At 41.3% G+C, this 13881-nt stretch overlaps 2 protein-coding genes across 5 annotated transcripts; both read left to right on the forward strand.

Moving 5' to 3' along the window:
- The first annotated feature begins 1353 nt into the window (after nucleotides 1-1353).
- Nucleotides 1354-8158, forward strand: LOC104436441 (alpha/beta hydrolase domain-containing protein WAV2). The gene is made up of 8 exons (XM_010049213.3): nucleotides 1354-1801; nucleotides 2466-2501; nucleotides 2653-2731; nucleotides 2843-2897; nucleotides 2976-3092; nucleotides 5290-5454; nucleotides 6369-6621; nucleotides 7793-8158. Exons 1-8 carry the CDS (start codon nucleotides 1564-1566, stop codon nucleotides 7807-7809), a joined length of 960 nt encoding a protein of 319 aa, XP_010047515.2. The 5' UTR covers nucleotides 1354-1563; the 3' UTR covers nucleotides 7810-8158.
- A 1336-nt stretch (nucleotides 8159-9494) lies between these two features.
- Nucleotides 9495-13194, forward strand: LOC104436442 (PHD finger protein ALFIN-LIKE 4). Of its 4 annotated transcripts, XM_039310132.1 has the most exons (6): nucleotides 9812-9908; nucleotides 10098-10130; nucleotides 11502-11587; nucleotides 11664-11892; nucleotides 11975-12110; nucleotides 12683-13194. In XM_039310132.1, the coding sequence occupies exons 3-6, from the start codon at nucleotides 11584-11586 to the stop codon at nucleotides 12947-12949; spliced, it is 636 nt and encodes a 211-aa protein (XP_039166066.1). In that variant the 5' UTR covers nucleotides 9812-9908; nucleotides 10098-10130; nucleotides 11502-11583; the 3' UTR covers nucleotides 12950-13194. The 4 variants fall into 4 exon arrangements, with proteins under 4 accessions (XP_010047516.1, XP_010047517.1, XP_039166065.1 ...); XM_010049214.3 differs by lacking the exon at nucleotides 11502-11587 and having other exon boundaries at nucleotides 9495-9908; XM_010049215.3 differs by lacking the exon at nucleotides 11502-11587 and having other exon boundaries at nucleotides 9495-9908; nucleotides 12686-13194.
- The last annotated feature ends 687 nt before the right edge of the window (nucleotides 13195-13881 follow it).

A 13881-nucleotide genomic window follows, 5' to 3' on the forward strand; every position in this document is an offset into this window, starting at 1 on the left:
AGGAATCGAATTATCCTAACTAATGACAGATTACTGATTTTGGCTTAATACTCTAAAAAATCCAAATTTTAGGTCTAATTTCAATTTTGTCCTCAACTTCTTTTCCCTAAAAAAATCACAAAATTTCACTATACCCGCTAATATGCCCCCCCGGTTCAAAAACCACTACTCATTTTCTTCAAAAGTTTTGAATACCAAGGTGGATTCGTTGTTGGAACCCGTGTCTTCACCAATACTCTCATCTTCGTATGAAACAATAATAATTTTGAAAATGGTAATGACAATTTTTGGATGCAGAGTAGAATGAAAAAAAGTTAATGAGTCTTTTTTAGAAAAAAAAAATTGGGATTGGACTTAAAGTTTATATGGTTTTTAGGGTTTGGGCTCCTGATATTTTTTTTTTACCCAATACCCAAAAAAAAACCTCCAACTTAAGCTCCAATCCTTATTCCAACATAAACTCTCTTTTTCTCATAAAAAACCATTAATTTTAGATCTAGTCTTAATTTTACTCTAAATTTATTTTGTCCCATAAAAAAAAACTGAAATTTCAAATTCAGTCCCAATTATACCCTAATTTTTTTGTCTTAAAAAAATCACCATTAGGTCCAATTTCAATTTTGACCTAAATTTTATTTTGTCTCATAAAAAGTCATTAACTTTTACTAAAGTACTACATTTGCCCCCAATAATCCTTTGTTCAAAATCATCCTTAATGATCCTATGTGGTATTTTCACATCATTGCTTTAGTTTTTTCCCCATATTTTAAATCCAAGAAGATGTTTTTTGAAGATGAATTTCCACTCGGCCCAAATAATGTCTTCTTGTATTCAAAATTCGGTAAAAGCTAGAGCAATTTGGTTGGTTTTCTTTAATTGCCGTTAATCTTAAGAGTGTCTTTCTTCCATCTCGGGGATTTCAAATTTGCACTCGATCTTCAATCTTATGTGCTCGAGAGTGTTCCATCTCCCTTGGTCAGAAAGCTAATGCTCGGGACACTTAACTCTGGGTTAAGAGTTTTCCATCCCTCAATTGTTAACGAAGAAATTTGGAGAAAAGGTTAAAGCGGCATATTTGCGATCAAGTAAAAATTAGTGATAGATAGAAAAAAATTAGGTAAGAATTGTGACATAACTTAAAGTTTGGAGTTTTTACTGGACAAAAAATATGATTATGATAAAATCGAGACCGGACCTAAAATTAATTGAAGGTTTTCTTTAAGACAAGAAAAAAAAAGTAAAAGTAAAGGTTAATATTCGGACCAGATCTAAAGTTGGTCTCTTTTTTGAGGGTACGAGGCGGAATTTTCTTCGTAAGTAGTTTTTATATATTTATTTATTTATTTATTATTAACTCGAGTTCGTCGTTGCAGTCGTCAACCACCTCTCGCCAGTCATCACCTGGAAACTCCAAAAGGTCTCGAGCTTGAGTCGTCTCCGCCTCCGTCTTCCGCCCGCCCCCGGCATTGCTCCGCCACCGCACGCGCCGCCGTCAGATCGCGCGCCCGCGGCGGCGCTCCCTGCTCTCTCCGTGCGCGAGAGAGGAAGAAGGCTCGCTCGGAAATGGTGTCCTACGTGAACGCGCTGCTGTACGGGATGGGGGGCATCGCGGTGGCGGGCATGGCGCTGCTGGTGGCCTTCCAGGAGCGGCTGGTGTACGTGCCCGTGGTGCCGGGCCTCACCAAGTCCTACCCCTTCACCCCGTCCCGCTTCCGCCTCCCCTACGAGGACGTCTGGCTCAGATCCTCCGACGGCGTCCGCCTCCACGCCTGGTTCATCAAGCTCTTCCCCGATTGCCGCGGTCAGTAGTCGCTCTTGCCGCCCCGATTGCTCGTCCTTTTCCCCCCGATCCTTCCCCTCCTCGAATCCCGCGTCGTCTGGGGCTCAATTCGATGCGATTCGCGCTCGAATGGCGTGCCGTAGGGTTTGGGTAGTCGTCGGATGTATGGATCGAGTCATGCGAAATTGGACCTTCCCGTTAACTCGTGCTGGAGTTCTGTGTTGAGCGGTCGGTTTAACTGGATCTGGTTTCTTCGTCGCCGGATTACTTAATTAGTGCTTTGGTGCATTCTAGCGATTGCTATTACGAGCTTCTTATTGAAGCTTTTTGAAGCTTCAAGGCTTGGTAGGAAATTCTGATTCGATGCCTTGAGGATTCTTGTTCGTTATGGGAAACTAACGGAATTGGGCTCGCAATCAACTATTTGATTGAACAGGCGATGGACACGTTATGATTTGAGATAAATTATTGCGCTATCTTTGCTGAAAGTACTGAATTGTCAGTAAACAGAAACAAGCGACTGCCTTGTTTGTGTGTTTTGCAGGAGTAATCATCTCTCCATTGGATTGGCGTGCTTTTACAGTTTTTTTTTTTTTTTTTGCCCCCACTGTGTTGCTACCGCAACCTCTTTCATAATCCAGGTTTTGACATACTTACCTCTTGTGCGTTGTTGTCTGTTTTGCAGGTCCGACTGTTCTGTTTTTCCAAGAGAATGCTGGAAGTATCCTTATTGTCTGTGTCTACACTCAATCATTACTATTTTGTGCTTGTTAGTTGGCCCGACACATGAATCATCCAGCTCTTGGTCATGCTTTCCTATGATCCAGCTTGGTTCTATTGCTAGTTAGTATCCTTAACATTTACATCAACAGATATTGCTCATCGTCTTGAAATGGTTCGCATAATGTTGCAGAAGTTGCAGTGCAATGTGTTTATGCTTTCGTATCGAGGGTATCTGTCTCTTTTTTATTAAACAAGTTCAAGTTACATTTGGATTTGAAACATCTGGTGGCTCTCATATCTTTTCTTCCATTTGATCGAGTATGTCCCGGTGCCTTGCAGATATGGAGTGAGTGATGGCTATCCTTCTCAGCATGGCATCACACTAGATGCTCAGGTGTCGTAATCTATTAATTTGTTTACTTATTAGATTTTTGTAAATATTCGATTGTCATTATTCAATTTGTTTGGTTAGGCTGCATTGGATCATCTTCATGCAAGGACTGACATTGATACCTCCAGGATAGTTGTATTTGGAAGGTCACTTGGAGGAGCAGTTGGATCAGTGCTTACTAAAAACAATCCTGATAAGGTATAGGTTTTTCTTTCTCTTCTCATTCTTCTAATTTTTTTTTTCTTGTTTTTTCCTTTTTGAGGCTGGCTATAAGAAAATTTAGATTGTAGACCTTTTTTCCTCTGAATTGTGTACATTGTCAGCATTTATATATTATTCTCTTAGAGTTTCATGGCTTTGGAAACACTTCTAATGTTGCTTTGGCCTCTAAACTAATTTGTGGAAGCCCAATCCTTGAAATTCTGATGCTCCTTGGATGAGCTGTGAATAGGGGTATTATCGAGCCAATACAGTTTCAAGCTTGAACTTGAGCTACTCATATACTTAGTGCTCGCAACTCATCTTGAGCTTATCGACTATCAATTGTTTGTGATTGAACTTGGCTAGAATGGGCACACAAGATAGTCCATCCTCAGCCTGACTCAACTTTTATCAGTATAGTTTCAAACTCAGGATCATCAATAACAACCACAAGGATTCCCAGCCTTGAAAATATAAACAACTCGTTTCACAAAGCTATGCTACAATGAAAAGATGCCTTCATGAAGAGTTTGCTTCTGAACAAGTTTGGGTAAACAAACTTGGATAAGATCCCAGAAATAAAAATGAAGCCCACATATTGACTTTTTGGGAAAATCGCTTGTGTTAACCTTCTTATAGATTGATAAAGTGAGAGTGATAGCCAAGCTGAAAATGCCACTTCAGATGTCTTTGAATGGCGGAGAGAAGGTGATAGGGTCTAGGGTTTCAACTTTCTTTTGGGAGGGCAAAGGGTATAGTAAGTTCAAATTACTATGGACTTATAAAATGGTAAATAAGATTAAGAATGAAGCCCACATATTGACTTTTTGGGAAAATCGCTTGTGTTAACCTTCTTATAGATTGATAAAGTGAGAGTGATAGCCAAGCTGAAAATGCCACTTCAGCTGTCTTTGAATGATGGAGAGAAGGTGATGGGGTCTAGGGTTTCAACTTTCTTTTGGGAGGGCAAAGGGTATAGTAAGTTCAAATTACTATGAGGTATAAAATGGTAAATAGGATTGGTCTGGTGAGCTACTTGAGTCAAGCTACTTGAGTCAAGTATCATTAAACTTGAACTTGGCTCGACAAGTTACTTGAGTTACTCAACTTGACTCACACTTGGGAAGAGTTGAGTTGAGCACAAGTGGACAGCAACTTGTGCCCAAGCAGCTTATGTGTAGCTTGAATCGTTTTACCTTTGATTGGGAGTGAGAGCTACATCAAGATTGTGGAATGACCTTTTGTCTTTCAAGGAACAAGTGATGAGAAATCCTCTCTTATAGTGTTTCGTAGTTGGCAGCACCTGATGACTGTTTCATCTGTGGGAATTCCCTGATTGAAGTTACGTTGGCTCAGTTTTGTTATGGTTGTATGTGATTCCGTATTGATTAAAGTAGCTATTAAGAAAATTGTCTTTGTTTGTCTCAAATTTGAGCATTCTCTAAGCAGAAAAATAAAATTGAGCTAGGCCTCAAAATAGGAAATTTACCATTTGTCAAGTTGGAAGGAAGAGTTTTGGTATTGCCGAGTTGTGTATGAGGAATTGGTGTAAATGACATCACTCCTAGAGAGATGCAGAAGAACCGTACTCGATAAGTAAGGTATTGATGGAGCAGGTGTATGTTTAGTGGCAAGAACGTGAAGGGGAATGTGTTGGTGCAAGCAGTTGAACTTGAGTTTAAGGGATTAATGGATAGCAGATTTTCCCTAGTCCATTGTACTTGATGCTTTTTCTTGTTTGACATCTTTTATCTCAATTTAAATCTCTCCGCTGTAGATGTTATGCTCTCAAGTTTACACCTGATGAACCTTTTCACATTTCATTTTTGTTGAATTGCTGAGTCTAACAATTTATTCCTCGAAATTCCACTATTCATACAGGTAACCCAAAGGATAAATAGGGGCCAGTCATCTCCTTTTTCCTTCCTTACGGTTTAGACTTAGATATAAAGCTTCTCATAGCTAAGAATAGGGTCATATGCTACCTCCCTTTGTGCATTTGATTGTTATTTGTCCTTAATATCCCATGGACAAGAATAGGCTTTTTTTTCCCTGTGAATCACATTGTGTTTCTAGATAATCTCTCTTTTCTAATTGGCTGTTCTTACAGAAACGGCATTTCCTGGTTACACATGTTTTATTTCACATGTTGACGGGTGGGGATATCATCTTTTTGCTGCCCTGTTTTTGTCAGGTTGCTGCTTTGATATTGGAGAACACGTTCACATCCATTCTAGACATGGCTGGAGTTCTACTGCCCTTTTTAAAGTGGTTCATTGGAAAAAGCACTTCTAAAGGACTAAATGTTCTGAACATCCTTGTGCGATCTCCATGGAATACCATTGACGTTGTTGGTCAGGTTAGTTGCATGCTGGAAGAATGTCTTCTTTTCTTCTCTTCCAGGCTTTTCTAGTTATGCTGCTTGAAGAAAGCATCGAAATGGGTGAAATTGCATTCATAGCAACCCATGTTTCTTTTTGGGAAGTTCATCAAACCTTTTGGAGTTTAGTGAAATTTTATGGACACACTCGATATTCTCTTCTTAACCCCTTTTAAGGGGTAGAGTTTTGACCTCTTTGCCAAGCAGGTTGATGCCTTTTGTGTTAAAAGGCCTGATTCCTCAACTGTTGATACTTGATTTGCTATTGATATGTGAATTGAAGATAGATCTTGATCTAATCTGCTTTGATTACTATGAAATAAGAAATTGTAATAAAAGTCCATCCATTATGTCTACGACTATGAAATGTGAATGGAATGAATAAAGTGGAGTTGACCCCTAAATCTGACCTCAAAAAGGGATTATCTTTTATGGGGATAAAAAGGAGATTTTAAAAAGTGGAAGTTTCTGTCGAGTTTTAATTGAAGTATGAGGATTGTCCATAACATTTAATACTATTTCCCCGTGGGACTGTTGGTATATGTGTCAAGCTTTTTTCTGCTTATGTCAAATGTAATGGAGCACCTAATACTCATTGAATTTAGAGGCGAGTTCATTTCTGGTCATTGACAGTGCTGTTGATTTTGGGGAAACATGTTTACACGGTTTTACTTATATGTTCTCGAATGGTGCATCTTTGCTGATAATGTCAATTTGCTTCTAGTAAGCTCATAGTCCAAAATATCGATCAGGTTCTTGTAGCTCCTCGCTAATTCGTGCAATGTGTCTTACAATGAACAATAGTGTGTTTAGTTTTTTGAAGCATTGCAGAGCGTTTCTTGTTAGTTTCAAATCCTCACGTGGTAATCTTTTTACATAATGTATAATTTCAGATTAAACAGCCAGTCCTTTTCCTCTCTGGATTGCAAGATGAGATGGTTCCCCCATTGCATATGAAATTGCTGTATGCCAAGGCAGCTGCTCATAACAGGCAATGTATTTTCGTTGAATTTCCAACTGGAATGCATATGGATACTTGGTTGTCAGGTGGAGATCAATACTGGAGAACTATACAACAGTTCCTTGAACAACATGTTCCTGAGAAAAAAGAAGAAAATCAATCATCTGAAAATGAAATTTTTTCAGGTAAGGGAAGCCAGAAGTCACGAATTTGACACCTTGTCGCTTTTTGTTGATAAACCGTCGATGCAGGATACCTTCCTTCTTTGTCCGCTAGTTTCATTAGTGTTGTATTTGCATGCTTCACCACTGGATAACAGCAATCCATTTTGGAAAACCTGTAGTTAATCCATGTTTGGGCTGTTCATTTGTGACAAGTTTTTCTCTATTGACGTTCTTTGCACTTCTTTATGCTCGTCTCTAAATAGCAACTGCATTGGGCAATGTGACTGTAAAAGCTTCTCTTTCTTTTTCCACGCCCTTTTATTTGGGCAAGAATTAGGTGCTGCTCACCAGGCAGCACTATTGCATTGGTGTTTTTGTTTTACATATCTGCACTCACTCTCACAATATAATTTGCGCTTACCCATCTCCCTCTTGTCCTCACTTTATTAGCCAGTCCGCTACCTTCTCTCTCTCTCTCTCTCTCTCTCTACATGCATGAAGGAGAATGAAAGAGTTGAACGTCTCTCCCTCCATTTTTCTTTTTTCCATGGCTAAGACTCTCTCCCTCCCTCCCTCATCTTTATCTTCAACTTTTCTTCTTCTTTTCTTTTTTTATGTTTCTTCTTCTCATGGCCATGGCTGAGCTCTGTAGTAGAGCTTGTGTGGCTATGGTTGCTAGGGCTAAGTTCTGCTCCAGAGCCCCTGTGGCCATGGCCGCGTTGGTTTCCACGGCTGAGCAATGTAGCAGATCTCTCATGGCCATGGATTAGCTTTGCTATGAAGCTTGAAGGGCATGTGGCCCTCGTGAGCATGAGGGCCACCTCGCACTGCTCATGCCAATCACTAGCAAGCTTGCCACAAATGGAGATGGGCATGGGGAGAGGGTCGGTGGGCAGCAAGGGTGCCGATGACATGGTGAGGTTGCCTCGGTGAGGTCAGCATTGGGGCAGCTTGGTGGTCTGGGGTGTTTTGAGCTTTGTGTGAGGAGAGAGAAAGAGGGGTTCTTTTTTTCTTTTGAAAAGTGCAAGTGTTAATGAGCACATGTGGTGCAAGCGCAGCATAATGTCGAGTCAACTGATCAGAGTAGAGCAGCAGCTGATTTTAGTCCAGTTTTTTTTCCCCTTTCTTCTGATCTTTTCTTGTAAATATTGGCAGTGACAACATACACTAATTCTTTCTGCCACTTTGACAGATTTTGATTGCAGTTAAGCTGCTGACCTCCAGTCCCTCGAAGTCCTAAATCCCAAGGTTTTTCAATCTTCACGGATGCAGCAATAGTGGTATGCATCTCTGTGGAGCCCCATTGCTACTTGGACAGGACTAATGTCATGAGGAGGATGGGTCTTAGCTTAAACCTTTCTATCCCCCCCTGCGGGCAAAACCAATAGGAATCGCAGGTGTTATGAAGTTACCTGAACTGAAATCCTAGGACTACTGACTGCAAATATCGATCATTCCTGCAGTATGAAAGGCTTTTCCCAACAGTGTAACGTAGTAGTGATTTATGTAACACATTTTGACTGTTTAAATAGAGATGCCGCCATTGATTTTGCTAGAATTTGTATTTGGTCCCGGAGGAAGTTCGTTCCTCGGAGAGTGGGGTCGAAGATGTTTCCCCCTACTCGTCTCTTTCCATGGTGTGATTGGCGATGGTGATACAAAGCGGCGCATGAAGTAATCGAAGATGCGCGACACGTCCTTTTAACCCAGATGAGCTGGAATAGAAAGTCACAGGAACAAATGGGATTGCAGATGAAGTATTCTTTTCCCCACTCTCAAGTAATCTAATGATGTTTAGAGTTTCCTTTCGTTTGAGTGGCCTACTGCTCTTGCACGCCAATTAAGCATATCGCAGGAGGCATCATCGCCATGTTCTGCATAGCATCTCCGTTGCCATGCCGTCTCGTTCTATCGATCAAATCTCAAACCACTGGCTATGGAGTAGCAACCTCTGTGTGCCTAATTCCCGGCCTTTCCTCCCCCGATTCATCGACACTTTCTCGGCTTTTCGCAAGCCAAATTCATTGCACCACGGAGTCACCTTCTGCCCGTAATTTTGACTCCGGTGTTGTACGTTGGAGTCACATCATTCCCTCCGTCGCCGGCGGAGGAGATCCATCGATTCCGGTCTCCTCCGGTCCAATCGAAATGGCAGTCATTATTACACCTTCAGAATTTCCTCCCTGGAAGTTAGGGGTACGGCAGCGAGCCCAACGCAGCTACTCCCCGCATTTCCCATGCGGTAAAGGTCGTTTATAATTAACACTAATAACAACAACAATAATAATTGGGGAAAAACATTCCTCCTGTAAAAAAATTAAAAAAAAAAAAAAAGAAAAGAAAGAAGGAAGAAAGAAATTCTTATTCCTTGTCGTGGACCCTTAAATTTTTTCAAGGAAAAAACAAAAAAAAGGGAAGGAAGGAAAGAAGGAAGGGGCGAGGACCCACACAAAGTTCGTGGACCCCACTACAAGTTCTCCTCCCTCTGATCGAGGGGGCCCCACACAAATAATTTATAAGAAATAATAATAATAATAATAATATTGTGTGAACCTTAGATTATGTGGCCCGAGAAAACACCGATTCACCCGCGACGCACGGGAACAAAACCCCCCACTCTCCACCCCGTTCTGTCGACGCCCCCAGCGGGCTGCGATCCGGTGCGGGCGCCAAACGCGGCTCCCTTCTCTCCAACGCATCGGACGCCGCCACGTGTCATTTCACCCGGTCTCGGCCTCTGAGGGCGCGACTGGGGAGGCCCGAGCGCAACGGTCCGAGTCTACTCCCCGGAAGCAGACGGTAACTTCTCGACGGGGGTTTTTAAAATAATATTTTTCGCGTTCCCCATAAAACGAAAAGCGAATTTCTTTATTTATATAAGCCTCCCCAATTTCCACCTCATCATCTCTTCGAAAACATCCCAATCTCTCTCTCTCTCTCCTGAGCACTGAAATGCTCGTCCCTGCTCCTCTTCACCCTCTCTTCTAATCTCCTTGCCGGTTCACGCGCCTCCGCCTCCGCCTCGGTCCGCCGCGCGCTCCGTCGCTCCGGCGGCGCTGAGATTTTTCCGGGCCTGGAAATCGGCTGGGGTTTTTTTTTGTTTCAGTTTTTTTTTTCCTTCTCCGCCGGAGGAGGGGGAAGTTTTGGTGGTGGAGGTGGTGGTGGTGGGGGTTCGGGAGTTTCGATTTCGGATTCGGAGAGACGGGCGTTCGAGATGGAGGGAGGGCAGTACAACCCTAGGACCGTGGAGGAGGTGTTCCGGGACTTCAAGGGCCGCCGGGCCGGCATGATCAAGGCATTGACCACTGGTCTCTCGCTTCTCCCTGCTCGCTCTCTCGATACCGTTTGCCCTTTTCTCCTCTTCCGTCTTTTTCTTACTATCGTTCGAGTGAAGATTTGTTAACTCGGCGTTTTGATTTCGGTTTCGGTTCTCGACGCTGAGCTGTGCTTATTTGGGTTTGTTCGTCTGTTTTTTTTTTCTTTTGTTTTTTTTGCAGATGTCGAAGAATTTTATCAGCAGTGCGATCCCGGTTAGGGTTTTACGGTTATTTCGATTCTTTTTCTATTTTTAAACTCGAATCCTTTGGGTGCTTTGTATTGGCGTTGAATTTCGCCTTAGCATTGCGTGGTTTAGTAGATAATTCAGCTTGCTCTTGCTCTCGTTTCTTAGATAGCGTCAATTCGTCGTCCTGCTTTGGTAATCATCTTGATTCGTTCTGTTCATTCGTGTGACAATGGTGTTTGGCTGCTCGGTTGAGGAAGTGTCGCTCAGTGCATCTTCTTAGTAATAGTGCGAAGTAGGGCTGATGGATGTTTGAGATTTACTGGTTTTCTTCCTCATTTTTTTTTTTGGGTTGAACCTTGAATTTGTCTAATGCAGCAGAATTTGGTTTTCATGACTGTAAGTTCGTGCTGGTGAAGGTTGTGCTTGTGGTTTGTAGTATAAGTGCTTCTTTTGCAGCTCATTGAGGTGCTAAAGTATGAATCTTCAGAGCTTACTCGGCCTATGGTTGGGCGGCTTTTTCTTTACTTGCTTTGATTACGAGTAGTTGTTTGTATTTGTTTTCTAGTTTTTCTTTTGTCCTTTCTTTTGTATGTTTCCTGCATAAATGTCCTATGCTCCTGAGTATATCACACGCTCTTCATAGTAGTCATGTTCGACTTTTTATTAATGTCACAATTGCCTTTCCCCTCATCCAGTGCACTTAATGTGGTGGGTTAATGTTAATTGTCACTTTGAGTATCCTATAGGGTTAAGAATGTTTAATGGAGTACTTTTTTTATTGGCATCCATCTGTGGGAATGTTTAGTGCACATATTAACTGGCAATCACCTCTTATTGGAGTTGTTATGAAGTTTGTGGCTCCAAGTTCCCACAATCTGAATCTTATTTGTCATTATTAAATGCACTATGGAGTATGCATTTTTCATTTTAAAAAGCTTGGGTTGACCATAGGTTCCTTTGGGTACTGTAATTTCTTTTATGCTAAGCTAGAATGCAAAGCCTTCAGAAGGGCATTTAAGATATGGAAGTTCACTTGCATGCCTGGCTCTGTTTGTTTTCTCTCTCTTTCTTCCCTCTTGCTTGTTATGGAGTTGCTATCTTTAAGTACATGCTAATCTTCAGCATTTTCCTTATTTAGAGACGGAAAAGAAACATAGATGCTATCGTTGCTGTTAACCATAGCATCTAATGTGCCTTGTGCATAACTGCGCACATCTACATTTTGGTTTTCAAATGAACTATGTCAGTTAAATCTTCTCTCTGTTCACTTGGAGCAATTAAGTTCCCCCTCTTCTGTGAATGATACTATTCTATTTACGTTATTGCAGCATTTCACTTGCATGCATGAGATATGCTGTAAAGTTGAAATGCTGTTAAGATTTCATTTTGCTTGTAGAACATCCTAATGGTGGGAACAAAGGGCTCCACCAATGTTTTTGTTGTTGATGTTGCTGGAGCACCCTTGTTGATACACATAAATGAGTATGGCCTGCACATCCGCATTTCTCTTAGTGGCTGTTGATACTTCGCACACCTCACTTTTACATTTTTTTATCAGAGAAGGAAAACCTTTGTCTGTATGGGTTCCCCAATGAGCTGTGGGAAGTTAATTTGCCAGCAGAAGAAGTGCCACCGGAGCTTCCTGAACCTGCTCTGGGTATTAATTTTGCAAGGGATGGCATGCAGGAAAAGGACTGGTTATCTTTGGTTGCTGTGCACAGTGATGCTTGGTTACTTTCTGTGGCTTTCTATTTTGGTGCCAGATTTGGCTTTGACAAGACTGACAGGTACCTGAATTATCTTAGTAGCAGAAAAGTGAGTTCTGGCTTTTTTATTTTGCTTCTAATTCGAGGGAAATTTCTGATGCAGAAAACGTCTGTTTAGTATGATTAATGACCTTCCAACCATATTTGAAGTCGTGACTGGAAGTGCAAAGAAACAGTCGAAGGAGAAGTCATCTGTTTCAAATAGCAGCAACAAATCCAAGTCAAGCTCAAAAGGGGGGGTAAGTGGCTCTGCTTCTAGATGTCATTGTTTATGTACTTAAAGTACCTTCATGCAAAAGATTGAGTAGGCTTCATTCTGATGATTGTTGGCTTGGTTGAAGTTTTCTGCGGCATTATGAATCAACTCAGGTGATATGGTGCCTGCTGATTCTTAATTGATCTGCACAGAAGTCATATATATTAGGAGCCCAAGTAGTCAGGATAAATTTGATCATTGCTTGTCTTGTGGAGCCATACCTTCGAAGTGTGATCCCCTTGACCTAGGGTTTGTCAACTTTGTTTTTTTAGTCTCGTGTTAGACAAGTCTCCAGGAAGTCCATTGTGGCTTGTTGTGTTTTGTTCTGTTCAGTTTCTCCATTTCAAGATGTCAAAGGGAATGCTACATGAGGACCTTCTGCCTTACTGTGAAATTTCTCATTTGATTCAACTATTAAAATCCTATGATCCATCATGCATTTGTTAGTTCAATGTGTGACCTGTGACCTAGAATTTGCTATGTTTTTGAACACGGTAGTCATTTGTCATGTCTGTATCTTATTGAATTACTCACCGTCTCTTATCTGTTTGACAGCAGAGAGCGTCAGAATCTGTGAAGTATTCGAAGCCAGTGCAGGCAAAGGATGAGGAGGAGGTTGTGGATGAGGAAGATGAGGAGGAGCATGGGGATACCTTGTGCGGGGCATGTGGAGAGAACTATGCCGCGGACGAGTTTTGGATATGTTGCGACATGTGTGAGAAGTGGTTCCATGGGAAGTGCGTGAAAATTACTCCTGCCAGGGCTGAGCACATCAAGCAATACAAGTGCCCTTCGTGCAGCAACAAGAGAGCACGGCCTTGACACAAGGGACATCGTACTCTGAATCTTTCACAATGTCGTGTCAATTTGGGCAAGGCTATCTGTTTAGGGTTCTTATGTTTGTGTCCTGTACGCAGATTATTTGCATTGGATACCTCGGCCTCGGATCTCGTCATGTTGGATATGTTCATATATGGCAATTCGTAGGCCTTCACCTGTTTATCACGTTGCATGTGTGGTAGTTTCGACTCTTTTATGTTATTTGGCCTAGTGATAGCCTTCCTCTACTTGTTTTCGACCTCGATTTTTCTAATGTCTTATAATTAGCGCGGGGTGTCAAGACAGCTGATGCCTTGATCGACCGTCATTCTTAGCTTTGGAATGTGAACGATGCATGGCGATGGGTTCACACAGTTCGCTTATGGTCAATGAGTTTTTGGTGACTTTTGTTGGAGCCTATTGTCGGCGTTGATTGACCGAGATTGAGTTCACTTTAAGATCTTATATCAGAATTATGAAAGACCCAAAAAGAGGGGGAATTATTGTACTCAAGTCCGCATGATCTGGTAAAATTGTTATATCAGGTTATATTATAGGATAGTGACACAAATAATCATTGAATTTTAACTCAGTACAATACTAACCTAAGGTAAAATGTCGTTTATGAATTTTCAATAATTTTTCACTCAATGTGCAATATTAACTTGAGATGAAATATTATCTATGACTTTTTAATTTGTTTAATATAATTCGTAGGTATCAAATGTTTTGAAATCATATTTGATAAATTAAAATTTTATGAATAATATTATATATTAGGTTCAAGTTTAGAATTGGTATTAAAAAAATTAAGAGTTCGGATCACGCTACATGCTATTTGTGTCATTTTTCTGATAGTATGTTCGTACCACGGTCATTTCCGCAACAGGAATTTATAGTTTAGCGCCGATGTCGATGGATTTTGCGGTTGCACG

The sequence above is a fragment of the Eucalyptus grandis genome, chromosome 3 (assembly GCF_016545825.1).
Source record: "Eucalyptus grandis isolate ANBG69807.140 chromosome 3, ASM1654582v1, whole genome shotgun sequence".
Taxonomy (NCBI): domain Eukaryota; kingdom Viridiplantae; phylum Streptophyta; class Magnoliopsida; order Myrtales; family Myrtaceae; genus Eucalyptus; species Eucalyptus grandis.